Source organism: Chaetodon trifascialis, chromosome 13 (genome assembly GCF_039877785.1).
Source record: "Chaetodon trifascialis isolate fChaTrf1 chromosome 13, fChaTrf1.hap1, whole genome shotgun sequence".
Classification (NCBI taxonomy): Eukaryota; Metazoa; Chordata; class Actinopteri; order Chaetodontiformes; family Chaetodontidae; genus Chaetodon; species Chaetodon trifascialis.
Genome location: NC_092068.1, coordinates 24956823 through 24983594, shown reverse-complemented (window position 1 = coordinate 24983594; position 26772 = coordinate 24956823). Strand labels below are relative to the sequence as shown.

Genomic DNA, 26772 nt, shown 5'->3' with positions numbered 1-26772 from the left:
TCAGAAAGAGCTAAAGCATTTTTAGACATTATACCTTGACCTGTGCGCCGTGTTTACAGTCATAGAAACGACTGGAAGTCAATTAGTGCACATGTTTGTTTTGTTTGACTTCCTCTGAGCTGCTGTACCAAAATAAAGCAAAACTAAAAATTCCAGTTGATTAATTAAAATTTGATGTAATCGACCCTTTAAAGTCCTCAGCCTCACAGGACACGAAAGGCGACAAGAGCGTAAACTAGCACTGAAGAAGACCCTTCAAGACAGCATCAACTAAAAAAACTACACAAGCATGTTAAGCCACTTTAAAGACACTTTCATATTCCTGCAGTGTTCTGATACAGAGAAAACTATCTGTCGTTAACATTAAACATGCTGCTAAAGCTTCTCAAAACTGACAGACTGATCGACAAACCCACCATAAGAAAACACGCAGACGAACAGAAACTGAGTTAGAGAAACCTCGGACGTCTGTTGTATGCTTATTGTCGCTGAGGTAAATGTGAGCATATGTAATGAAAAGATGGACGACTCATCACCCTGCCCACAAAACACACACATACATGCATGATCAGCATGAATCCTGCCTCACACACCAATCCTTTTACATTCACCCAAACCCTCATCGACCTCCCACCCAGCCGACCTGCATCCCTGATCCGGTGTCTGCTGTATCGTGGCTGGACTGGCTTGAGGTTTCAGGGGACAGACTGTCATTTCTGTCCAGCTGGGAACTGTCTCCCATGCTGCCCGTTACCCCACTGGAGCTTTGAGAGGATGTCCCAGCAGCCCCGCTGTGATCCTGAACCTCCTCTCCCTGATCCTTGGACACACCTATAACTGGTGTCTGGTACCCCTGCATTGACATCTTTATTCCTTTGTCTCCTCCGACCTTCATATGATATTCCTCTGTGCTTGGAGTGTAAATTCTAGTGGTTGACTGTCTGTATTTTTCTTCAGTGAGTTCACTCCCATGCTGGGCAGGTCCAGCCTCCCTCCATTCCTTGTGCCTGGAGGTCCAGCTCACAGGCATTGCTTCTGTGTTTTGGCTGGAGATAAGTCTCTTGGAGAGTTCAGGGCTGTCCCTCAGTGATCGATCAAAGAAGTGATCGTGCTGCCTCAGCTCCATGCTAGGCAATATGCGGTCTCCGGTGTACTGCGGCGGCTGATAGCGATGCAGGGTAGACATGTCCTTGGTGGGTGATAAACCCCGTTGCTGCCGTGGGTCCAAGTCTGGTGACTGAACTGGTGATTGAGAGGTGGCTGCACGGTGCAACCGAGCTGGCAAGGCTGGGGACGCTGGTGAAGACAGGCCTTTCCGGGATAAGAGAGGTGAGACGCGTCCTGGTCTGGTCTGAGGTATTGTTTTGTCTGTTTTCCATCTGTGGTTCTGCTTGTCAGCCTGCAAAGGCTCCAGGGGGGTTTGCCCATGAAGAGTGGCATAAGGTTGGGATTCTCTTAGGAATGACCCTCCTGTCTTGGGACTCTCTGACCTCAGTGACTCAGCTTGAGAAGGTGTTGGAGAGGGAGTCCGTCTGTCCGCAAAAATAGTGGACATTTTGGCAGCCTCCACAGCTAATTTGCAAGCCACTTCAGCATTTGGAGACGGGGAGATGCTTCTCCTGCCAGTGGTAGGGCTGACTGTATCACTGGCTCTGCTACTGCAGCGTGATGATTTGTAGTAAGTCTTTCTGGGTAAGTTGGAGTCATCATTAGCACTAGAGTGTAAACTGTCTACAGCATTATGACTGGTATTGGTGACAAAAGCACTACAACTATTATTAACACTGTGTTGGGGGTTCCCACTAGCCTGGTAGCCAGTCCTGGAGTGGTTGCTGGTGGGGATCTCATGCTGGATGTCTGTGGGTCTCCCTGCAGGTAAAGGTGGGTGAAATTTGCTTGACAACCTGGGGCTCTCGTCCCCCGCCCATGGCCTCTGTTGGCTCTGGGGCAGGCCATGAGACCTAAGAGTTGACGTTGGAGCCACTGAGTGGGAGGAGTACCCAGTGTGGGCACACAGGTGATCAGAAGCAGGACTTCTGGGTAGTCCATTCACTGAACTCCGACAAACTCCCCTGTCCAGCTCCAGAAGCTGGGCCTTAGATGGCAGGGTGAGAGTACTGCGGGGTAGGACAGGTGACCCCGCCCATGACCGGCAGCGAGGGGGCTGGTAGTTCCTTGGCAAGGTCGGGCTACAATTCTCTGGGCTGTGACGAGCATATCTGCGCCTGAGTTCTGGGGATCCAAACTCCTCCAAGGCCCTGCAGGTGGCATCTCTGGCCACTGTGTCCAGGGTCGTCCTCCGCATGTAAGGCGAGCCATGTGGAGAGTGATTCTGAGGCAGGTAGAGGTGACTGGAGTAAGGATTACCCTGCCCTGGCTGACCATTGTACCACGCTGGGTCGCTCAGCCTCTTCCGGAAATGGGCAGGCAGCTGCCCATCCATTCTGTTATGATGACTGTCCGACTCACTTTGGCACATAGAGGTACGGCGGCCCCCCACGCTGTGAACATTAGCTTTCTCTATGTATCCAAAGGTCACCACAGATTTCTTCCCCTGCTCACCCCCCAACTCTGGGACCTCATAGGACCTGCGGTTGCTGGTGGGTGTGGAGGGTACAGTCAGCCTCCCAGAGGATGTGGACGATGGGTAGAAAAGTACTCTTCCCTGGTAGGGATCGCTGTCAGAGGAACAGGTTTGTCCCACTGAGCCATGCTGGTCTGAACTGGTCATTCCAGGCGCAAGGACCTGGAGTAGTTGACCGAAACTGTCATACAACACATCCTGCCGCTGGACCTGGGTGGGGGACCCTGTAGCATCAGGGTTTTGGAGTTGAAAGCTGACTGAGTGCCTGGAAGAGGATTTTGAGGGGCCTCCAATGCCAGTTTGGTGCGGAGAGACTGGGGAAAAATCTGGACTGCGGCTGGGGCTGGAGTGGGTGGAGCTTCTCTGGGAGTGAGGGAGGACGTCTGGGCACTGAAGCATCAGGTGACCAGTCCCATCATCTCTTCTTCCCGGCACCTTCCCTTCCTCCTCAGCAACAGACCTCACCTCAACGTACAGGTGGAGGACTTTACCTGCCTGAGACATGTTGGCACCTTAATCAACTAAATGTCCTGGTCTTCTTTTTTCTGTGGACCTTCACTATTTGTGGCAAGGATCCCTTGACCTCCTTGTACCCAGTAAAGTGCCAAACTGTTTGATGAGGGTCAGAGGTGGAACTGGACTACCAGGTCCGTCCTCCATCAGCTCATCATCTCTTCAACCTGCATCAGAAAGCAGAGACAGAACAAAGTTAATATTACAGAGAAGTTAATATGACACAGTTTATCATCCACAGCAACTCCCCACTGGAGAGACTTTTTCTGTTCTAAACTTAACTTTCTTCAAGAGGTCACAACCTCCTTTTCATCACACACAGCCTTCTCATCTTCAAACAGAAAGTGGGATATTCTGTCTCACACATACAAACGTTCAAATGTACATTCAAACACATACAGGTTCATGTTGTGTGCTTTGAAGCAGGGCTACAAGCTGCAGGTTGGAGGTAAGGGCCTCTTAAAATGCAAGTCAACCATATACATTTCAGCCTTTTTCATCTTTTCAGTCAGTCGTAGAATCAACAGCTGTTTACATTGACAGGAAATTCTTCTACTACAACAGTTCCAGTTGTTAAAAGTAGTTACTAAATATAAAATTTAGACACGTCTCTTCAGCACTTGCGAAGTGACAACAATAAATGTCATTCTTATGCTGTTAGTGTAACTAAAGGAGGTTTTCTAGCCATATAACTCATTGCTAATGATCCAATTTTAACTTAAACACTTCAGCAGTCTACTGTGAATCTTCTATGTAGGTCAGCCAGTGTCCTAAGACAAACTGGTTCACTGCTACCATCAGAAACCAAAGAACTGATGTTTTATTCATCAGAGACGGAGAGCAAGTCAATCACTACAGATTCCTACATTTGTAGGTGTTAAAGCAGGGTAAATATGGAGAAATCTGACCGTTAAGTCAGCTTCAGTTTCAACAAAAGTCAAAAGTTTTGTTTCTGGAAAGGTTTTGGGAGAACCTGAACTATGCAGTGACTTTTTTGACAGTTGAATTTCATCATTACACTTGTCAAACATGTTTTTTAAGACTAGTTTTTATTTTCATTTCTGTTAACTAAAATGCGAGTTTGAGTTTGTTGTGATAACCTTAGCATTAAGTTGAAGTGGTCACTGAGGGTCCTCTAAGAGGTTCTAGTGGTCACTGAGGAGGTTGTAGGGGTTATCTAAGATGGTCTAGGAGTTCTTAAAAAACTCTAGAGTCCTTTAAGATGTTCTAATGGTCACTGAGTATTTTCTAGTCTACCTTTAGGATGTTTTATGAGTCCTTTAAGAGGTTTTAGTTGTCGCTGTCAGGAGCTTCTTGTGGCCCTTGGGGAGTTTCAACGGGTCTTTAAAGAGGTTTTAGTGGCATTTCAGGAGATTTTAGGAGTCCTTGACTGAACACTTGTGGGACACTGCAGTGACATGTTAGACAGTGCTCTCCATCATCAGAACAATAAATGAGTGAATATCTTTTGAAAGAAATCCGTTCATCCCTCCAGGAGTTCTGCAGGTTTGGTGAATTTATGGCACACAGGGCACTGAAGCTGTTCTCTTGGTGGAACAACACCTTTCTAACACATTGGTTGGCTTTTACTTTTGTTTGTCACCTGTTTGCTAATGAAGTTGTGAATAAATCTGTAAATGAAACACCTACTGCAGTCTCAGCTTTTAGTCCTTGGAGTGTGTTTATCCTCTCAAAAGGTCAAATACTTTGGTAATTACATGTCCATTCACGTCTTTGGCCATCCTCCAACAAAGCAGCATGAACATGTGTGCCAGAGTTTGATTCTTCTATTAATAGATGAGGAAAAGCAGCTTGGAGTTCAGACATTCAGGTGAGAACAGCCACTGTACTGACCTGCAGGTTATACCAACAAAACCTTTTCACTTCTTACAGTCAGACTCCTTTTCATTATTTAGATTTTGCTCAGGTGGCTTTTTGCTTTTTTGGTGAATAGAGTGAAATCTGAGTTTTAAATAATCTACTCATGTCAGTGCTCTCCATTCACTGTGTTATGTGTCTTATTTTTTCATTTGTGGTTGTGTTGCTCTATTTTCTCTCTTTGCTGTGTTTCGTCTACAGTTTCCGTCTGTGTCTCACTGTTTGTCTGTTCCAGATGTTATCCTGTTACAGTGAATCTGCAGCCACCCTCTTCAGATGGAGGTCAGCTGTTCAGATCATGAGGAGAGTCTGAAGTCACATGAACGAACACACACACACACACACACACACACACACACACACACACACACACACACACACACACACACACACACACACACACACACACACACACACACACACACACACACACACACACACACACACACACACACACACACACACACACACACAGTGCCCGCTATTGCTAGCTAGCTTATGGGTAATGTTTTCTGGCTGTTTGGAGCAACTAAACACAAATCATCCTGCAGTCAAATGACATAAGATGAAAATTCACTTTGTGTGTGTGTGTGTGTGTGTGTGTGTGTGTGTGTGTGTGTGTGTGTGTGTGTGTGTGTGTGTGTGTGATGACTGGTTCTGGCATCATGTTCTTTTACAACATGGATTTGACTGTGGCTGTGATAACATGCAGGTAGACGCATGCAGTCATAGAACTGGAGTTACCTCCTCTTCGCAGACCTGGGACACACTCATGGGACAAACATTGACTTCCCAATGACTTAAAGGCCTGTGGATGAGACCATTTTGACTGGCTATCAGCAGACACTTGGGCCCTCTGTGTGCGTCCAACACTTTGGTCCAGAGAAACCAAACGAGTCTGTCCAGTCAAAGCAGAGTCAGTCAGTGCAGCCTCAGAGGACTCAGCTGCTCATTACTCATCACACGGCTCGTGAGCCTCGCCGAGCTGTAATTAGTGGCTCGCACGGCAGCGAATAATGATATGATGTTGCAGCCAATACAAATCATTCCAAACACACGCAAAACAGCTTCAGTAGCTAGACGTGAGGCGACAGTGCAGCCGGACTCTGGCTGACTGCAATGCTGTCAGACTGGATGCCCTGCTGCCGTAATGATGGTTTAAAAAATGATGCACCAGGAACCAAAAGTGAAGTTGAAGTGTTTCTCCTGTTGACTGAGTCCTGCCACTGCTTCACACTCTGCAGGGATACTTAACATCTGCATCATTTCAGTGTTTCCAAAGACCGCAGCTGAACCCTGAACCTGAACCAGGATCTGACTCTAGATCAGATTTCTGACACCAGGCTATCACTTCCTGTTTGCACTGACAGTTATTGTCACTATAGATTCATCTGTTTATCATTTCATCCATTAATCAACCATGAAAATCTCACCACCACAATCCTTTTTACATCTTTAGTGCGGAAATATTCTAATGAAGTATTTTTTTGTGTGTCTTGATGTTTGTGCAACTAAATAAACTAAGAACTAAATCCTCACATTGGAGAACTAGTTGGCAATTAATCAGCTAATGGTGTGAGTGGTGTTTCCGGTGTGAACAGCAGACAGTTTAAAGTCAGCAGGAGTTTCATCTGACGTTGTTGAACTCTGCTCTCAGTTTACAGCCACGTAACTGAAACGCGAAGGAAAACAGCTGAAGTCCGTTCAGATCTGTAGATATGAAAATATGACAGCGACAGCTCAACACTGATAAACGCTCCTGAAATACTGTCACCCTGCAGGTGGAGTGTGTGTGTGTGTGTGTGTGTGTGTGTGTGTGTGTGTGTGTGTGTGTGTGTGCATCTCAGACTGATAAGCACACAGTTAGCCCTACTTTTCCTGGACTCTGCTAATAGGATTCCCCAAACACCCCCTCCTCCTCCTCCTCCTCCTCCTCCTCCTCCTCCTCCTCCTCCTCCTCCTCCTCCTCCTAACCCTTCCCAGCATGCACTGCTCAATCCACCACCAACACACACATACACACACACTTATAAAACAACACGTATGCAGACACATGTGCTGACACACACACACACACACACACACACACACACACACACACACACACACACACACACACACACACACACACACACACACACACACACACACACACACACACAGCAGCTGTAACCTTACCTGTGTGTCCTGTGTCCTCGCCACTGCAGCAACGTCCTGAGTTGCCGTGGTAACCTCCTTTTCCTCTCTCTCTCGTCCCGTCACTCTCTCTCTCTGTTACAGAGTAACCTCGTTTTATCCTCGCTCGCCCTCCTCTCTCTGAACACTTGTTGTCTGCAGCAGAGCCGGCTCATCATGGATTTACAGGCTCGACTCAGCTTCTCCTCCTCCGGCTCCTCCTCTTCCTGCTTCTCACCACTCCTCTTCCTCATCCTCAACCCTCCTTCGCCCCCTCCTTCTCCTCCTCCTCCACTTCGATCTCTATCAATCAGCTGACGTCCCCGCCCCTTCTTCCAGGCAGCCTGCCAGCCAATCCTGTCCTCCTCTGCCTGCAGACCTGGTTCCTCCAGCCAATGAAGAGCAGCTCTGACAGACAGATGGCAGCACCCAGCTTGTTAGTGGTGGGTGGGTGGGTGAGTGGGGGGGGCTGAGCTGTGGTTGAGCTGACCTGGTCAGACCTGTCCAGTATCAGGACTCTGGAACTCTTTTGAAGACAATATGAAGTATTACAGTCGAGACAAACCGATTTAACAGTGAATCACACATTGAACTCTTTTCAACACCCCTAAAAGTGATGTCACAAGGCACTGAACAACCAGCGTCTGTGGTGAGTTCACTGTCTGTAATAACAGCAGGACAGTCGAGCATCTGTGATTAGTTCACTGTCTGTAATAACAGCAGGACAGTGGAGCGTCTGTGGTTAGTTCACTGTCTGTAATAACAGCAGGACAGTCGAGCATCTGTGGTTAGTTCACTGTCTGTGGTAACAGCAGGACAGTGGAGCGTCTGTGGTTAGTTCACTGTCTCTAGAAACAGCAGGACAGTTGAGCGTCTGGGTTAGTTCACTGTCTGTAATAACAGCAGGACAGTCGAGCGTCTGTGGTTAGTTCACTGTCTGTAATAACAGCAGGACAGTCGAGCGTCTGTGGTTAGTTCACTGTCTGTAATAACAGCAGGACAGTGGAGCGTCTGTGGTTAGTTCACTGTCTGTAGAAACAGCAGGACAGTTGAGTGTCTGTGTTAGTTCTGCATTCTGAAACAATGAACTCAATGTTTGTTCTCACCAGTTTCAGCGCAGCATCTTGAACTTGTTTTCCTTGTTTGATGATGATGATGATGGTCTCGTCTTCTTCTTCCTCTTCAGAGAATGGCTGTTCAACACTTGCTGGTGAAGCTGGATTTTTCTCTGGATGAGTTCGGTGCTCTCTGACTGAGACCAGAGACACCGGTGATGGTGGAAGTCCTGGGGTTTGTCGTCCTTGCAGTGCTGTTAGCGTCGTGTTGGCGGTCGGTTCCAGTTTGGATTCAACTCCAGTTTGATGAAAAGTCACAACGGCTCTAACAAACCAGTTATCAGATCTGTTTCGGCCTTCTGGAAGCCTCAGTCGGCTTCAGTCTGAGCTGAACCTCGTCTCAGGCAGCAGTGGAGGGGTTAACTTTTCTTCTTGTGTAACTTTCTGACACCAACAATGATTCCTTTTCTCTCAGAATCACTAATAAAGCCATAAAATGCTGCAAATCGTTTGAAAACAGAGACTCGGAGTCGTCGTCGGAGGCTTTCCACCCTGAAACCCAGCAGGAGCTTTTTAAAACTCAAAAAGTGAACGAACTCGTAAACCCACTCAGCCCGATCACGAACTACACCACGGAGCAGCCGCACTTTCATCCAGCGTTTCCACCTCCAGCGTTTGCTCTCAGCAGGCTCAGGTTCAGGTTCCTCTCAGGTGGTTCTGTGTCATCTTTTCAGCACAGCTCGCTAGTTTCCTCCATCAAAAGGAGAAGATTATAACATCTTCACTGAGAGGAACAAAGATCAGAGCAAAGCTTCGACACTGAGTTTTAAATCTGGAACAGATCACACATTGAATCGTGTTTCATTGTTCACATGAGGAATAAAGAGTAAAATAACATGTGGGGAGGTGACATTAACTTAAAGTCTGCAGGTGGACGCTGGTCCAAACTTCATTTTAAACTCAGCTCATTCAATCAGCTTCAGATCATTTGTGCATTTTTTTATTGCAGATTTCAGATCATATCTAGGATTCTCGACTTTCGCAGCACTTGTTTTCTCCCTTGTTTTGTTTATCGACATACCAAGACAAATTCCTCGAATGTGAAACCCAACAGGCCGAGTTCTGGTCCAGGTCTCAGGTTTCAGATCTGAAGCTCACACAGCAGACAGACCAGAGACCCCCCCCCAGTCTGAACCAAGCACCTCGCATCCATATGGACGGATTCTGCAGGACGTGTGTGACTCTGTGTGTGTGTGTGTGTGTGTGTGTGTGTGTGTGTGTGTGTGTGTGTGTGTGTTGCACTACCTCAGTGACTGGAGGCGGAGTCACAGGACGGCTGCCAACAGGAAGTCTGTGACGGGAGAAGATCAGATCGACTTAAAGCAACATAAAGTGTCTCCCTCTTCGTAAAGCAGCAGAGAACAAAATGAATCTCGTCTCCGCCTGGTTCAGTTCTCACTCTTCACTCTCATCTTCATCACTCCTCTCCATCTTCTACTTTCAGTACGTATTAACTGTAAACTGCATCGCATCAGTGTGCAGAGTCATCTCTTACTTTTACACGGGTTATACTTCACATACTTTTCACATTTCTAAACTTAATTAAATAACCAATAAGTAACATAGAAATATAGAATACTTCCACACTGACCCCGCAACAACTCTGTAAAGTTTCCAAAAGCAACAAACACCTCTTTAGTGAAACGGAAAACTCTCTCGTGTTGTTCCACGAAAAGTCCAAAACCCACAAGTTCAGTTTAAAATGATGGAGGGCAGAGAAAAATCTGAGGGTACAACACAGCTAATTAATGTTAGCTCTGATAGCTGACATTAGCTGAGGCTGGTTCCATGTGGACAAACTAAGACACAGTGACTCAGAGCTCGTTGTTTGGCAGTTTCAGGTGAACTAAATAAATAAATAAAAATAAATAAATAAACTCATGGAAGCTAATCCTGACTGCTAGGTGATGTCAGAGGCTTTTGGGGGGGGGGGGGGGGGGGGGGGCAATGAAAAACACATCAAAACCAAAAAATACCAAAAGAAAATGAAATAATTTTAATGTCAGTGAAGCCTTTTCCATTTCCAACACAAGTGTCTCAATGACAATGTTTTCTCCTCCAAATTTGATTTTTGATGCCAAAATGTACAGTGTTGTAGCCTCAAATAAACACATAAACATTAACTTAGTTTTTAAAAAGCAATTTGAGGACATGTCTGTCATGAGCATTTCTCTATATTGGTGACACTGAGCTGAAAAAATATCAATAGATTGATCAATACAGACAACAAGCGTCAGCTCGAGCAGCTCTAATATTCTCTGACGCAACTGACCGATTGTCTCTAACAAATAAAAGGACTTTTATCCAAAACGCATGGCTCTCTGCTTTTGTTTTCTATGTGTAGGAGCTTGTTGCAAACCCCCAGCAGCGATGTGACCCTGCTCTCTGCCAAAAACTGCGCCTGTGATTTTAAAGGCTGCTCGACCTTCCACATCCCTGATCCTGATCCTGATCCTGACTGATGGGTCCACTTCAGACCATTTCATCTATTGTCTTTGCAGTTCGATCCATAAAGCAAAAATACAAACATAAAGCATGCTCAAACGCATTTTAAGAACAGGAAACCGGGTATGTTTGACAAAAAAGACCCGTTTCTGGTGCTTTTTCAAGCTCTGGTACCCGCTGCTGTCGGGAACGGCCAGCACGCCTGAACTCCTTTCAAAGACTGTTCAGTTTAACGCTCCCCTTCGTTTTTCCACAGTTAGCATGGTGCTTAATGTAACTCGAAGCCTTTTATTAACCACAGGCCAAAGGATTTCAGTACGGCATGTATACAATCGACCAAGTAGCACTGCCATCGCTGAAATGTCGACTTTTCCAAGAGACTCGTGTTGCTGCTGGCGCCGCTCAGCAGGGAGGACCATAATTTTGAAAAGACAATCGTTACCAGATGAAGGGTTGTAAAAGTAGACATTTTATTAAAAGAAACGGCTGTTTTCCGGAATGAAATATATGCCGATGTAATGGGGACATGTTATTGAATTGACAGAGATAATCAATTATATTCACTTATTTGCAGAATTTCGCTAATATCACGAAGCATTTTAAAATTAGAGTTTTTTCAAATGAGATTCGTACGTCGGTCACTTACCTTCAGGAGAGAGGAGGATGTAGCGGGGCTTCCAGCTTTCTAGCGACCCGTGCTACACCACAGTAGCACCGATGTGATCTCTGAGTCACCCGGTGGGTCCATTTAATGGTAACGGTGTCGGTAACGCGCGAACCGACGGCCACAGAGACGGCAGATGTTACGGTTAACGTTAACCGACTGAGTAACGGCTAGCTAAGTTACGCTGCATGCCGGCAGCTGGAGGTGAACTTTCCGCCGCGTTCAGCTTTCACTCCCTGTCTCCTTCTTCTCTTTCCTTCTCTTCCGCTGCTTTTCTCTTAATTTTTTAGGCGGCTGGTTGACATTAGTTTACGTTCTCCACGGTGACTTCAACTTCCGCATCGTTTAGGTGACGTGAGGGTGACGTAACGAGACGTAAGACAGGACCGACCAGAGGACACGCACAAAAACAACAGATGGCCACACGGTGACAACCATCATGTCTTTAAATTAAATGCACAATAGAATCAGCAATAAAATTAGATTATACCTTTAGTTTTGAAAATATTACGTAAAATATTTTACATTTCTGTTTGATTGTTGAAATATAGATTATATTTAGATTATATTATAGATTATAATTAGATTATGAAATAAAGTCTTCATTTTACAAAAGAAATGTTGTAATATTTGAACAATAAAGTCACAATTTCTCAAATATAAATGTAAAAAAGTCACAAGTCAAAGCCCTCTGAGCAGCCTGCACCAGGCTCTGAGAGGTGGATGAAAGAAAGGATGAGCAGTAAGTCAAGTTGTGAAATATTCTGATTTGTCTCTCTTGCTTTATCCCATAATGTTACAGTTTCTTCTTGTAAAAGTCAAAGTCAATATCACCATAATGATTCATTTCTCAAAATATTTTGACTTTATTCTCTGAATCTCGGGTTTTCTTTCCTTCAGAAAAAAAAATGTTTATTTGATTTCTTTTATCATTAAAATTTTCTTTCGTCTCTTTCTTTCACTGAATTATTATTATAATATAAAACTTCACATTTCTTTTAGGATAACTATGTGACAAATGATGAATAAATAATGAATAAATTCAGCTCCACATCTCACCAACATGGTTCACTGAGTCAAGATTATGAGAACAAGTAGCTCAGAATTTACATAAGGACAGTTATAATACAGTGATGCGTTTGATCATAAAGGCAGGAATGAACACCTGAAGGCTTTGCTTCTATTCTGAGATCAGACAGTCTGTGGGATAAACGTGTTTAAAAAGGCCTGTTTAACATGTTTCTTTCTGTCCCAGTTTATTGTGGATGTTGAAGCTTCAGCCTGTGTTTAGATGCAGTTTCACATCATAAACAGCAGGTGGCAGCAAACCTCTGACAGTCCTGCCCATCCGAATATAAAGTCATTAAAATGAGCTCCACCTTCACCAGCTGCACCATTACAGTGATGAACACGTGAATATGCATCAATAATTATAATCCAGTAGTATGACTCTGACACGGGCCATTCTGCATTATGAGTACTTTTACTTTTGGAACTTAAGTATATTTCGATGCCAATACTTTTGTAGTTTTTGTACTTTTTTTGAATGCAGGACTTTCACTTGAAACTGAGAATTTATTCACTGTGGTATTACTGCATTTACTGAAGTAACACAGCTGAGTACTTCCTCCAGCACTGTTTCTGCACAGTGAGACGGTCCTTCATGTTGTGAGCTGTGAGTTAAATGTGGAGGAATAATTAAAAGTTCCCTCTGAACTGAAGGAAGGACAGTTCAAACGTCCTGATTGTTATCAGCTCGTCTCCTCTCAGTGAGGACAAACACAAAGACACACAGACAGACGTGAAACTGGGCGTCCTGCAGCTCCACTTTCTCTCCAGTCACAAACAATCAGGAGCTCCATCCAAAGAAGGTTTAGTTATTACTGTACTTTAAGCAGTGAAATGTAATTAAGAATAGTTACTCAAGTACTGTATGAAAGGACAAATGTGAGGTATTTCTACTGTATTTGAGTATTTCCTTTTCATGTCACTGTCTCCTTCTCCTCCACCAAACCTCAGAGGGAAATATTGTACTTTTAACTCCACTACATTTATCCGACAGCTTTAGTTACTTTACAGATTCTGATTTTTACACAAAAACATCTGAAGAGTTTATAAAATACATTTGCTTTAATTAACCAACAGTTTATACAAGTACATCTAAAACTGTTTGTCCTCTGTAGCCACGTTTCCAGTGTCTCAGATTCTTTCATGGCCATTTTCCAGCCATAATCAGCAGATTGATCCAGAATGAAAAGAATCATTAGTTTCAGTCCTTCACGAAACAGTCGAACATGAGCTCCACCTCGACCAACTCCAACAGTGAAATCCTGCTTTGACATGATAAATGTCAGATAAATGCTGCACAAACTGATTAAAACAAAGCAGCCTGTGTGATGCTGATCTCAGATCAGGAACAAGCTGTTTGTTCAGTTTCAATCAGTTTGTTCTGTGATGACGGGCAGAGCGGCAGCTGGAAGGTTGAAGGTCAAACGTTTGAATTCCAGAAAGTCTTCAGAAGAATCATCATCTACTGCTGCTTTAATCTACAGCAACGCATCATATTCTATAAGACCATCATATGTTTGCAGCGTGGCCATCTGTGAGAACCACAAATCTCCAAAAAGTTCGACGGTATGAGGACAAAAAAAAACAAAACATGGAGTGCAGCCAGCAGGTATCTCTGTGAGGCCCCGCCCCCTGCTAAAAGGCTTTAATTAGGGCTGAAACAGGTGAGCGGGCACACGGCAGGTAGTGATGGCAACTTTGCAGCCCAGAAGCTTCATTCAGGTCTGACTTGTGACACCTGCTGTGCAAAGAAATCAAACTCATTTTGGCCATCACATGGACACTTCTTCTGTGGTTGTATGTAATAAAACATTCATCTTTGTCACAGTTCTCTCACATGCACATGTTTATGTTCATTTGTAAAATATTTTTTTCATTACAGATGCCTGTATGAACACCACAAATAAAACTTTGTTTTTGTGCTTAGTGCAGGGATGTGGGACATGGGAAACACTGCTTCATTGGGTGGTGGATGAGAATGATCATTGGTTTTCATTTAGAAACAGAAGTTTTTAACAGTGTTGGGGCTCAGAAACAATCTCTCCGGCCTTAGAAAATACCCTTTCATGGAACAGAAGATGCAGGACAACATAAAAACATGAGAGCCAGCTGGTAAAGGTGGGGATGTTGGGGATCTTCTGTTCTTGCCAGGTTCACCTCTGCTAAATAATGATCCACTTCCACTGTGGCATCTGCTTCTTCTACTTTAATCCACTGCTGTGTCCAGCAGATGCCAAAGGTCACCTAATAATTGTTAAAAGAAAAAAAAACAAAAACATTAACAATGGCTCACATCACTACCAATTAAAATTAAGATTATAATTTTAACAAAACAAAGAAACAGACTATTTTCTGTTGAGCCCTTCTGACTTGCTGATAACGGTGTGGTTCAGCATCTTCAGCAGTGGGATAATCTTTGAAGCAGACACCCTCCTTTCAGCTGAAAGCTCAATTAAAATAAACTACAAGCTTCCTGCCAAACACATGACAAGAAGATCATCAGTTACTCTGGCTGCTGTGTGGTCTGCTGGCAGGTTGAGCGTGCTGCTCATGCAGTGCTCGATAACGCCTCAGCATGGACGATGTATTGTTGCTGTAAGTCAGCTCCTTTTGACACAGCAGGCATTTCACCTTTGAGATAAAATAACACACAATAATGACGATTATATGGCCATATTGTGATGATGTGCAAATAAAATATAATCACTCACATGTACCTTATGGTGAGCAACCATGTCAAAATACTCCCAGACAGGAGAAGAGTTCCTCTTTCATGGAGGCTCCATAGACAGAGAGAGGATGAAATGATTAAATTTTATTTTTTATAACGCCAAATCACAACAGAAGTTGTCTTAGGACACATATCACAGTACGTAATATCAAATATCACAGTGTGCAACACTGTGCCTTCCAGTAGGTTTGGTGTAATTGTATGCTAATAGAAGCTAATGCTAATAATTATACTATGACTAATAATAATAACTGTTATAAGGGCACTAGTACTGATCTACCTGTATAATCTAGTTCACTCCCTAATAATCTATTTATATAATCTACTAACTGGCTCCTGACCGGCTGAAACACTGACAATTCACCACCATAGACGCCGACACTCCCGCAAAGAAGCGCGAGTTTCGAACCCGCTTCGTATGGAAGCGATACTCAATGAGACAGTGACGTCACCAACACAAACCGAGGCCTCGTTTGTCATTGGTCACGTGACTTCCACAAGAACAATACAAGCCTCGGATCGGGATCTCACACGCCCACTTTAACTCAACAGTCGCTCCGACCCTCCAGTCATCAGTTGTCCCATCTTTACCGGCAGGAGGACAGACAGAGGACACGCTGAGCCGCCGGTGGTCGTCTGAGGTCACATATCTGATCAAATCTAGGTTGAACAAGCAGCATGTTGCAGATGAATGAGTCGGAGGTCCACCTCCACCTGTCGGAGTACAGCTTCGAGCGGCGCTTTGACGAGAGAGGAGCCATTGAATGGATGCAGGCTAACTGGTGAGCTAACAAACTGTTTCTGTGTCGCTTTTTAGTTTTAATTGAGACGTTAATAACAGTTTATGTGACTGCTGCTCTGCTGAGGCGCAGACACTCCCGCACGCTGACTGACGCTACGCTCCGAACTCCATTAAAAATATGTCCTTTTTAAGTTGCCGTGTTATAATTAAAAGCAGCTGCTGTTTAAAACATCTGTGAAGACGGATTCTGGGTGATTCTGGTCCGGTTTTTGTTTCGGCTCACATCCTGTCCGCCAAACGGCACTCATTTCAACATTCATTCACCTCAGCCGGTTTGCTCGATACGAACACTGCGAGTGTGAAGGAAAGCAGAGGACACATGGAGATCAGTGTCCTCTGGGTTTGTTTGAATCAACAATTATTTGTGCCGAACAGAGAAACTGGCATTATTTATTCAGATAATAGATGGACTTCTCTTGTTGGACGTATCCGTGATTTACAGATAAAGTCAAGAATCTTAAATGCAGTAATCTGAGCAGGGAATCTGTGAAGCTCTGTCTCTGCGGAGGAGCGTCAGTTTCCCGGCAGACACATAACAGAGTAACGCTAAGAATTCCTGGGATTACAGGATCTGAAAGGAATCTGAGAAAGTGCCAAACCCTTACGTAAATCTTTTCAATGGACTCCACAGGTGTTTTACAGGTGAGTCACCGGTGTATGATGTCACACCTTGCGGCCTATGTGCGGCATGCTGCTGCAGTGAATTTAGATCCGGTTATTCCAGTTAAGCCTCCACCCGCCGAGGTGATGACATCGTGAAATATGTGCCGGAAACCAGGTCACATAGTGTTCAACAGAAACAGTCAGAAATATATAAGATATTTTACAAAGACAAAGCAATGATGTTAAAGGGTAGGACTTTCCTAAATAACGATTTATAGAATTAAAAACCAGCTGGAGCCAGAGGTGCTGCCCGGGCAGGTGGTACAGCTGCTGGCCCCTCCGGATGACCCTGGCCTGGATGTTCTTATTTCGCTGTGTTCTGCACGTTTCTGGGTGTTGGCTTCTGGGCAGTGGGTGTGTAACCCCCAGCACAGGGTGTGAGGGCGACACCCTTATTAAACCGGCCAGGTGAGCTTACCCAGGTGAACAAGGCAGGAGGGGGCAAACCACAACCAAAACCTACTCATTCTGCCTTTAAGACACACAAAGGTGTGTGTGTGTGTGTGTGTGTGTGTGTGTGTGTGTGTGTGTGTGTGTGTGTGTGTGTGTTGATTTAACAGTGTTTTGTTTGTTGTTGCTAAGCGAGTCTGCGAAAACAAAAATCTATTCAAGTTGTTTAACTTAATTCAGTGACGTGTTTAGTCATTGGCCCGATAATCAGTTTGAGTCATTTTTCACTTGATTCATTTAAACCTGATGTGAACTGATGATTATTTACATTATTGATAAATCTGCAGATTATTTTCTTGATTGATCATTTGTTCATTGAAAATGACAGAAAAAAGTAAACTTTTAGCATTAGCATTCTAACATTAGCCTTTTAACACTGGAACCAATAACATTTCAGCATTTTAACATTTAGCTTTCAGCACTAGCATTTTATATTAGCATTTTAACAGCAAGGAGTGAAACCTCAACAGAACTTCAACCCAACGCGCTAACATCAATGTTAGCTTCTCCATCATGCTTAGCAGTGTAATAGAAAATGTTTTTCACCTGATAAAACCACGTGGTGTTGACGTTACTTCCCGTCTTGACCTGAGTGTGTTTTCTCCTGCAGGAGTAAGTCTTTCGTGTTCAGCGCTCTTTACGCCGCCCTGGTGTTTGGAGGTCAGCACTTCATGAAGTCTCGACCCAAAATGAACCTGCGGCGGCCGCTCGTCCTCTGGTCGCTCAGCCTCGCTCTCTTCAGGTAACAGCACACCTGCAACACGTAGAAATGTCTCAGACTGTTCGTACACGTCGTTCTCAGAGTGACAGTTTCATTCAAACTCTCTGAACTTTACATATCGTCAGTGTTTCGAACAGTTTGGTTACTTAGACCATGCTAATAGAAATTACACGTATTTATAGACAAGTCGTTCTTGCTGCTAACGTGGAGGGGGAAAAAAGTATTTCTAAAGTTTTTATTACGAGCTCGTTCTGAAATGCTGGGTTAGGATTAAATGCTGCTGATGCTGTCAGAGTGGAGACGTCTCAAAACCAGTTTGCTGAGGTGTTTCTGTTATTTCGTCCACCCTCTGCAGTCAGTGAGAACGTGTCAGCCAACAATTTAAAGTCAAACAAAAGTAAAGACTGAGTTTGTTTCTGTCTCCTGTCGTTTCCGTGGATCCGGCAGCGACCTTTAACCGCCTCCGTCTCTGTGGTATGGCGTTGTCTTGGAGAGCTTTGATCCAACAGCAACATGGAGGTTTACTTACATGTGCCATCACCATGGTGACGAGCTGGCAACCACGAAGAGAATTACAGCTCAGGTGTGTTTGATCAGGTGTCAGTTCACCTGTTGCTCTAAGAACGACGCAGTCGTCGGCCAACATGGACGACCTGCTGACTGCGTGTCGCTCCACGAGATTCATCAGACAGCAGAAGAGTGAGCGTTAGATTGAGTCGAGCTGCAGGCTTTGATAAGAAATGTCTAAAAAGTTTGTCCAGAGGGTGAAAAGAACAAGTTTTATCACAGGTTTATTCTCTGTACGGTGAGCAGTTTAGGACATCTCAGCCAGGTGATCTAAACTGTCAGACCCGTGCTGCATTCAGGTCCTGTGGGACATATGAATCTGGTTGAGCAGCACAGTTTATTTTTCTTCTTTTAACCCATGAAACCTGTGGTCTTATTTCTTCTTCTTCTGCTGTGTTTTTGTTGGCAGTATCATCGGTGCGATCCGAACCGGCTTCTACATGTTTCACATCCTGAGCAGCAGCGGCTTCAGGCAGTCCATCTGTAACCAGAGCTTCTACAACGGCCCCGTCAGCAAGTTCTGGGCGTACGCCTTCGTCCTGAGCAAAGCGCCAGAGCTCGGTCGGTTCACAGCCTGAACGTCCTTCATACAATCATGCGGTGGTGTTTTTTGGCGGCCTTTGGTGTCTTCACTGATTAAACCCTGGTTTGTGTCTCACAGGCGACACGGCGTTCATCGTGCTGAGGAAGCAGAAGCTGCTCTTCCTGCACTGGTACCACCACATCACCGTGCTGCTCTACTCCTGGTATTCCTACAAAGACATGGTGGCTGGCGGCGGCTGGTTCATGACCATGAACTACACCGTGCACGCACTCATGTACAGCTACTACGCCGCGCGCGCTGCCGGCCTGCGCGTGCCGCGGCCTTTCGCCGTGCTCATCACCAGCGCTCAGATCAGTCAGATGGCCATGGGGCTGACGGTGAGCGGGCTGGTGTACCGCTGGATGCAGCACGGCGACTGCCCCTCCCGCGTCGACAACATCACCTGGGCAGCGCTCATGTACCTCAGCTACCTGCTGCTCTTCTCCAACTTCTTCTACCAGACGTACCTGCGCCGCCACCACGACGCCAAGACCACCAAGAGGGACTAGAAGCAGTCTGAGGCTCCTCCAGGGGCATCGTGGGAGCTTCATCACGTCTCCTCCGATGATGCTGAAGCTGCTGACAACAGAGACTTTAAACGTTTTTAATCCCTGAAGAATCTGAAGATCTTTAGATTTCAGGAGGTTCGTTTCTCCTCCGCGTCAAACTGACGTCTCGCTTCCTTCAGGAGGAACAGGAAACTCCTCATTTCATGGGTTTCACAGTTTAAGTGTCATTCAGCTCAAAGTTTGAATGAATGCAGACGTTCATTTGTTCATCAGCCCAAATGCAACTGACACAACAGACAGTGCTGCGTTTAAGTGCCGTCTGTTCAGCATCCAGCGGCTCCACGTACTCGTCACCTTATCCATCTGGAAGTTTCTGACACACCCGTCACATTCCAGCAGGCCACTCCCATCCGCCCAGACTGGTTTACCTGGTTTCACCCCAACACGCTTCACGGGTCTGTGAGCCAATCAGGAGGCACAAACACTGGCAGTCAGTTTTAACCTGAAGTGACTCAAAGCTTCACCAGAGAAAAAGCTCAGCACGCCGTCCGCCGCCGCCGCCTCGTGTTTTTAGCTCTGCAGGTTTAATGATGGCGTCTGAGAACAGAAACCAGCTGGGATTTGATGCTTTCTGATATTTAGGGCTGCAACTAAAGATTTTATTACGTTTTATTGATCGTGCAGCTTCTAAAGTGTCCAAATGTCCGACTTGTCAGACGTCATCAAACGTCTCGTTTTGTTGAGGCAACGATGACCTTCGGTCACGGTGACAGAGAGCAGCGTGTGGTGCCATGGCGTCGTGGTGTTAATCTGACCAGAAGTTTCTCCTCTGTTACAGAAACACTCTTCAGTGTTTTCAGACGTTTACATGCATTCAAACTGACCTCCAGCTGAGAAACCGAAGACAATCTTTATTTATTGATTTATTAGTATTTATTTGACGTATGATGGCAGCCAAACGGCGACCGGAAAGTCTCCCAACACTCGTCGTTTCACTTCCACTGAATGTTTGACGTTGATACCACATCGTGTCGATCACGTGGTGAATATTTATGGTTTTGTACTTTTGTTTTGCACCAGAGACTTTTGGATTGCTACTCAAAGATCATCCTCACAGACCTGTTTCCTCTGCAGCTCCTCATCGTCTTCATCATTATGAATATTTTTATTGTGAAAGCTTGAGTTTAATGGAAACTGGAGAAGCTGTTTGGTTTTCTGTGAACACATGAACTTTATTTATGATTCTGCTGCTGATGAATGAGAACATGTGAAGATCTTCAGGTTTAAAATCTTTTATTTTGCGTTGAAAAATACAATAAAGAAGCTGTTTCTACGTTTGCTTGTGCTTCATTGAAAGCGTCTCTCAGGATGTGTTTTTAGCATTTTTATGACTTCTTGTTTTGATCTGGATACCTAAAATATGGATATCGAGTGTGACTGTATGGACTGAAGTCATTTATACACAGAGAGCACCTGAGCAACAGGTGAGCAGAGAGACAGACTCGTAGGCGACTGCAGGCCCTCTGAACTGTAAACATGGAGGACGACTGATGATTCAGGCTTTAAGGCACCAGTCGAGCACAACCTTGACGTCAGGTGTGGTCGACAGCATGAGCAGGCAGGTTTCAGTCCGTCCTCTGAACACACCTGATGTCCTCAGCTGATCATGTGAGGCAGGTAGACATCTGTGACATCACGAACATGACTTTAATTTAAGCTGCTGCTGAATAACATCTTTTAATTTGTGCATGCGTGCGTGCGCGTGTGTCAGGGCTGCTTCTGCTTCATCTCCCTCCAGCTCTTCCACAGCAGCAGATCTCGACTCTTTGCCAGAGCGACGAGGAAACGAGGCAGCCTCAGCCCGTTGAACTGACCCACGCCGTCATCCCGGCCCATCGCCAGCAACATGGTGACGTTACCTACAACCAGCAACAGTCAGCCAATCAGCAACACCATCAGTCAGCCGGTGGCAAAGCAACACCACAGACAGGTGCGTGTGTACCTGTATGATATGAGGTCAGCTCCTTCCCGCTCAGACTGTTGGCGATGTTGGTAACGGCGACGGCGGCGTGCAGTCCAGCGTGGTATGCCATCTTCGGCTCGTTGACGTCGGCACAGTCGCCCACCGCAAAGACATTGGAGAAACCTTCGACCTGCAGGTGTTCATTCACCTTCAGAGCTCCGTTATCGGCCAGGCAGCCGGCTGTCGGCACAAACAGTCACCGATCAGTTTACTGATCGAGAATCATCCGAAGATCAGTGACAAGCTGATTCCAGAACAGCCGTGTGAAGCGTCAGTTAAACAGAATGTGACCAGCGGACCATCTGTGACAATCAGAACACGTTAAAGGGAAATGTTGATCTTTCATGTGTTTGTCCTGGTGGTGGCGCTAGAGGGAGGTCAGCTGATCACCATATGACAGAATAAACACTGACATCTAGTGGCCACACTGTCACACTGCAGCCCACAGTTTGTGAGAGCTGAACCTGAACTGGCACATGACGTGTGTGTGTGTGTGTGTGTGTGTGTGTGTGTGTGTGTGTGTGTGTGTGTGTGTGTGTGTGTGCATGCGCGCGCGCGCGCTCATGCTGACAGAATCCGGAGGCGTAGGCTGCAGCGTTGACCCTCAGTCCGGTGCAGTTGATGATCAGGTCTGTCCTCAGTCTGTCTCCTCTGTCCGTGGTGACCTCCATGTCCTTCTGGGTGACGTTCAGCTGCAGCTCCGACAGGTTGGACACTTTCTGACCTACGACACACAGCGGGTTGTTAGCGTTCTGACAGACCCGGCCTGAACACCTGTGCGCAGGTACACCTGAGGCGTTCGTACCCAGCAGCAGCTCCACTCCTTTCTCCAGCAGAACCTCTTTGGCCTCCCGTCTGACGCTGGACAGCAGCCCCGGGTCGGCCAGCCCGATTTTGGAGTGGATCAGAACAACCTGCATGCAAACATGAGCACCGTCACAAAACAGTGGAATCAACCTCAGCGCCTTCATCACCAAAGGTCAAAGGTCAGAGGTGACACACATCTGATCAGAGGTCAGCGTGACGTCACCTTTTTGTCTGGATACTCTGTCTTGATCTCAGCAGCCATCTCCACACCTGTTGACCCTCCTCCAATCACCAACACCGAGTCTGCAGCCTGCACCTGAACACACACACACACACACACACACACACACACACACACACACACACACACACAGGTTGGATGGCGGTAATGAGCCGGCCCTCTGCTGACCTCTCAGTCTTTGTCTCGCCGTCGTACCTGCTTGACGAAGTCCTCGTACGTTTGGATGGCGGTCTGATGCGACACCACGGTGTTGAACTTCCCGGGGAATGCTCCATCAGTCCCAGTAGACAGGATGAGGTGGGAGTACTGGATCTCCTGCAGCACAGAGGAACAAACTGTAAGGATCTAAAGGCAGTCGTCAAACAGCAGGTACAAAGGTTCATCCTGCAGCAGTGTTTGGTCGGTTTCCCCGCCCGTCCTCACCCTCCCGCCCTCCAGGACGACCATCTGTCTGTCACTGTCCACACGCTCCACGCGACCCTGAACGAAACTCTCTCCAAACGTCTCCGCGTACGGGATGAAGGTCCTCTGAGCGAAGCCTACGGGACGACAAAGGGTCAGAGGTCAAAGGTCACGTGACGCATTAGCGCGCACACACACTGCTGTTATTGCTGTCAGGGTGGCTGCTGGCTGCAGATTGGTCACGGTCTGAGTCACATGACAACAAAAAACACGACAATCAGAACAAAAACTAAGACATCATTACTTCAATCATTTCTAATAAGAAGAAAATGGTAACAACAGTATTTTCTTATTATTTGTATCCTTTTAAATCTATCTTAATATTTTATTTGTTTGTCTTTTTCTGTGCTACTGTGTTTATAAAAGGTCTAATATAATTATTTAACACATATATAATAAAAGGTATAAATATAAAGTTTGTAACAATAATAATAACAATAGCAAACCTGAAAATAGATCTATAAACAACTCAGACAATAATCAGAAAAATAATAAATAAACTGACCAACTAAAACAATAAAAGAAAATTAAATGACCGAAGAAAAAGAAGCAAAACTGACAAAAACCTGATGAAACTAAATGAAATGAAAATGAAAACGTGTGTTACCGGGCTGAACGGACGCTCTGAGCGCCGCCACGTTGTGATGAAACGCCTCTCTCATGTCGATCAGGGTGAAACTGAGTCCTGTGGATTTCAGCTGCTGAGCCGCCGCGACGCCCCCAAACCCACCGCCCACCACCACAACATGGACGCCCTCGACTGACGAGGCCTGAGCGCCCATCGCTGCAAACACACGAAGAAACGCTTTGGTCACTTCAGGGGTCACACACTGACCTCCATTGGTTCAGCTTGTGGAGACCTGCTGCTGTTTGCTCCCTCACAGGAGGTGCGTCCCTGTACACCACGTTAATGTCCTTCAGTAGTTCAGGTATTTTTTAAGTTTTGATGCTTCAGCCTGATTCAGTGAAATCACTAGTTTGAAAGTAGTTAAAGTAGTAACTTGGAAGTACTTTGTGTTCAGACTGAAGGATTTCTGCAGCGCTGCTGTGACTCACCATCACCAGGACGGCTGCTATGAAATCACCATCATGAGACAAACACCAATGGATTGTAAGACAAGGGTCTCTGGATGAACACACACACACACACACACACACACACACACACACACACACACACACACACACACACACACACACACACACACACACACACACACTTCTGCATTTACTGTAGTCAAAGCAGTGACGCCTCAAGAAGCAGATTGGACCTTGTGAGAGTTAGATTATTGTGATACTGCATTATTATTATTGATGCTCATTGATCATATTTGCAGTATTTCGTGTACTTTGGGGTAGTTTAATCGATGACCAGGCATCAGATTTTAGAAACTGCTCATATTCTCATGTAAAATTTAAAAGTTAAATGTAGTAAAAATTACAATATTTCTCTCTTAGATGTAGAAATTAAATGAAAAATTATTTAAAAAAAAATTAATTAAGACTAACTGAGCGGGAAAAACATGCACCTGAACGCATCATCAGATGGAGGTCAGTAGAAGGCGAACACTCGTGGGATGACAGTGAACGCGACCCTGCCTTCACTCTACAGGATGAGCTGGGACTCAGCTGATACTCGATATGAAGCGATGAGGAGAAACCACACGCGGCTCGTGACGTCAGAAAGTCTCATTAAGAGTCAGCGCGAGGGGCCAGCGGCCACCACTCACACATAAACACACATTCAATCAAAACCCTCAGACGTGTGAGACTAAACTTTAACAACTCACTGAAATTCAAATGATTTGCTTTGTTTTAGGTCCCGTTTTTACTGCTTTCGGTTTCCCGTCCAGTGAAAAGCTCGTATCTCCAGATGTGTTGATGCTGAATGCTCGTGCTGAACTGAAGGATGAAGGGTTCCTCCTCCTCCTCTTCCTTCAGCTAAATCAACTCTTGGATCAGCTGGAAACAGGCTGTTTTTTAAGTACATAAAGGTACTGCGTTCTATTACTCATTCTACTACATCCTTGTCTTCATATTGCAGCTCTTACAGCTGCCTGTTATAAAACACAAATGTCTGCTGTGACGTGAAAATGTGCTTCGTCACTGTCCGCCACAGTACAAATACAGGCTGGAATACTCGCTGACAGTGACTCTGATGAAGGACTTTTACTTCCAACGGAGTATTTTTAGTACTTGCACTGGAGAACTGCAGTAAAGGGTTTAAATACCTTTTCCCCAGCTGAGGACGAGGCGTCTCCTCTGCGCGTCCTGATGCTCCATAACAACACAGACCTCAGCCTGTCACTCTAACGGCACTAACAGCACTAACAGCACGTGGACTCACCTGGCGCAGGTAGACGCCTTTGTTGATCTTCAGACTCCTTAAATACTTCAAACTCTTCAGATCTTCAGCTGATTCTCTCTGGGGAGGTTTCCTCCTTTGGACGCAGCTCTGACGACACGAGCTCTCCACCAATCACAGCTCCGCTCTGTGTACCTGAGGGGAGGGGCGAGTGCTGCCTTCCGGAAATGATAAACTCTCACATAAAGATAACTTGGGGGGGAAAGTTCACATGAAAAACTTACAGATCAAACACTTAAAAGTTTTAAACAACATGAAACACAAAGAAAAGACACAAAAGATGGAAAGAAAAGAAGTTCTCAAACACACCAAATATAAATTAAATGACATAAAAATGTTTAAAAATCAGGTTCCAGAGAGGAAATAAGTAAATCAACTTAAAGCTTTATGTCTTGTTATTATTTCAGATGTGATGAATTTACATACAGACTCTCAAGGTTTGAGGCATTTCACTGCTAAAATATCATATTTCAGTTATGTATTAATTTTAATGATGAATTTATCATTTATCACAAAGTTCATGTTGGCTGGAGTTCGCTGGCACTGTCTCACTGCTCATAACTCTTTTATTGTGCTTTTAATAACAACACGAGTCATTTTTAAACACATTTCTTTACTAGAAACGATGTCGAGCTGTTTTATTAAATGTGCTGAATCATATGACTAAAGTGATATTTTCTGTCTGCTGAAATGAAATCCTGCTTCTTTCAGTGTTTTCATTGAATAACAGCATCAGTGACAGATTGTGAGAGGGGATGAAGAGGAAGACGAGGTGATGATTGAATCGTCTCCACTCAGACTCTCCGTCAGTCCTCTAATCACCGGCTGACTCAGCACTATTTCAGCTTACATCACTGTTACATCACTGGAATAAAACTGGTGTGATGTGTTTCACAGTCAAAAGTTCTGGAAGATGAGCAAGAACATTTATGTTAAGTCATCTGAACTTTAGTGTTTTCTTTTCTTCTGCTCCACGACATTTCTGAGGGAAACACTGGAAACACTGAACTCCATTCAACATTCAACAGCTGCAACATTAAAGTGATGAACACATTAATGCATCAATAAAAATAATTTGATTTAATTTAATTTCTTGTAGTTGTTGGTTTAATGGCAGGAAATCGTGGTGTCTTTGAGAAATGTGATTTATTTTGTTAAATAATCAGAAAGTTAATGTGATAAATAGAACTGGATGAAACTGTGGACCCTGTAAAACAAACATGTAACAGCACCGTAAACACACTCTGAGCCATCACATCTCTTAATTTATTTCATCCTGCCTGTAATTACTGATAATAAACTACGGACTGAAACGTGCAGTTACTTTTATCTTTGTTATGAGTAAATATGCTTGTATTAACGCGCTGCAGCGGCGCCCTCCAGCGGCTGAACTCCACACTGCAGCA

At 45.1% G+C, this 26772-nt stretch overlaps 3 protein-coding genes across 5 annotated transcripts in view; 1 reads left to right on the top strand and 2 right to left on the bottom strand.

The window, feature by feature from the left end:
• psda (pleckstrin and Sec7 domain containing a) overlaps window positions 1-9552 on the bottom strand; it is a 46506-nt gene extending 36954 nt beyond the window's left edge. The window contains exons 1-2 of one of the 2 annotated variants that reach the window (XM_070976848.1): window positions 7154-7429; window positions 644-3264 (exon numbers count right to left, since the gene is read on the bottom strand). In XM_070976848.1, the coding sequence (XP_070832949.1) occupies window positions 644-3088 (2445 nt within the window). In that variant the 5' untranslated portion in view covers window positions 3089-3264; window positions 7154-7429. Of the gene's footprint in view, window positions 1-643; window positions 3265-7153; window positions 7430-9510 lie in introns of those variants that run through there. The other variant, XM_070976849.1, reaches the window with a different exon arrangement.
• A 6130-nt stretch (window positions 9553-15682) lies between these two features.
• LOC139341635 (very long chain fatty acid elongase 6-like) lies at window positions 15683-20802 on the top strand. Its single transcript, XM_070978235.1, has 4 exons — window positions 15683-15955; window positions 17699-17830; window positions 18786-18937; window positions 19038-20802. The coding sequence occupies exons 1-4, from the start codon at window positions 15852-15854 to the stop codon at window positions 19466-19468; spliced, it is 819 nt and encodes a 272-aa protein (XP_070834336.1). The 5' UTR covers window positions 15683-15851; the 3' UTR covers window positions 19469-20802.
• On the bottom strand, window positions 20678-25499 carry aifm2 (AIF family member 2). 2 transcript variants are annotated; one of them, XM_070978234.1, is made up of 9 exons: window positions 25349-25499; window positions 23609-23785; window positions 22963-23078; window positions 22735-22854; window positions 22522-22614; window positions 22297-22405; window positions 22063-22215; window positions 21471-21671; window positions 20678-21387 (listed from the first exon to the last, which is right to left on the bottom strand). In XM_070978234.1, exons 2-9 carry the CDS (start codon window positions 23781-23783, stop codon window positions 21236-21238), a joined length of 1119 nt encoding a protein of 372 aa, XP_070834335.1. In that variant the 5' UTR covers window positions 23784-23785; window positions 25349-25499; the 3' UTR covers window positions 20678-21235. The 2 variants fall into 2 exon arrangements, with proteins under 2 accessions (XP_070834335.1, XP_070834334.1); XM_070978233.1 differs by having other exon boundaries at window positions 20747-21387; window positions 25233-25405.
• Between the last annotated feature and the right edge of the window lie 1273 nt (window positions 25500-26772).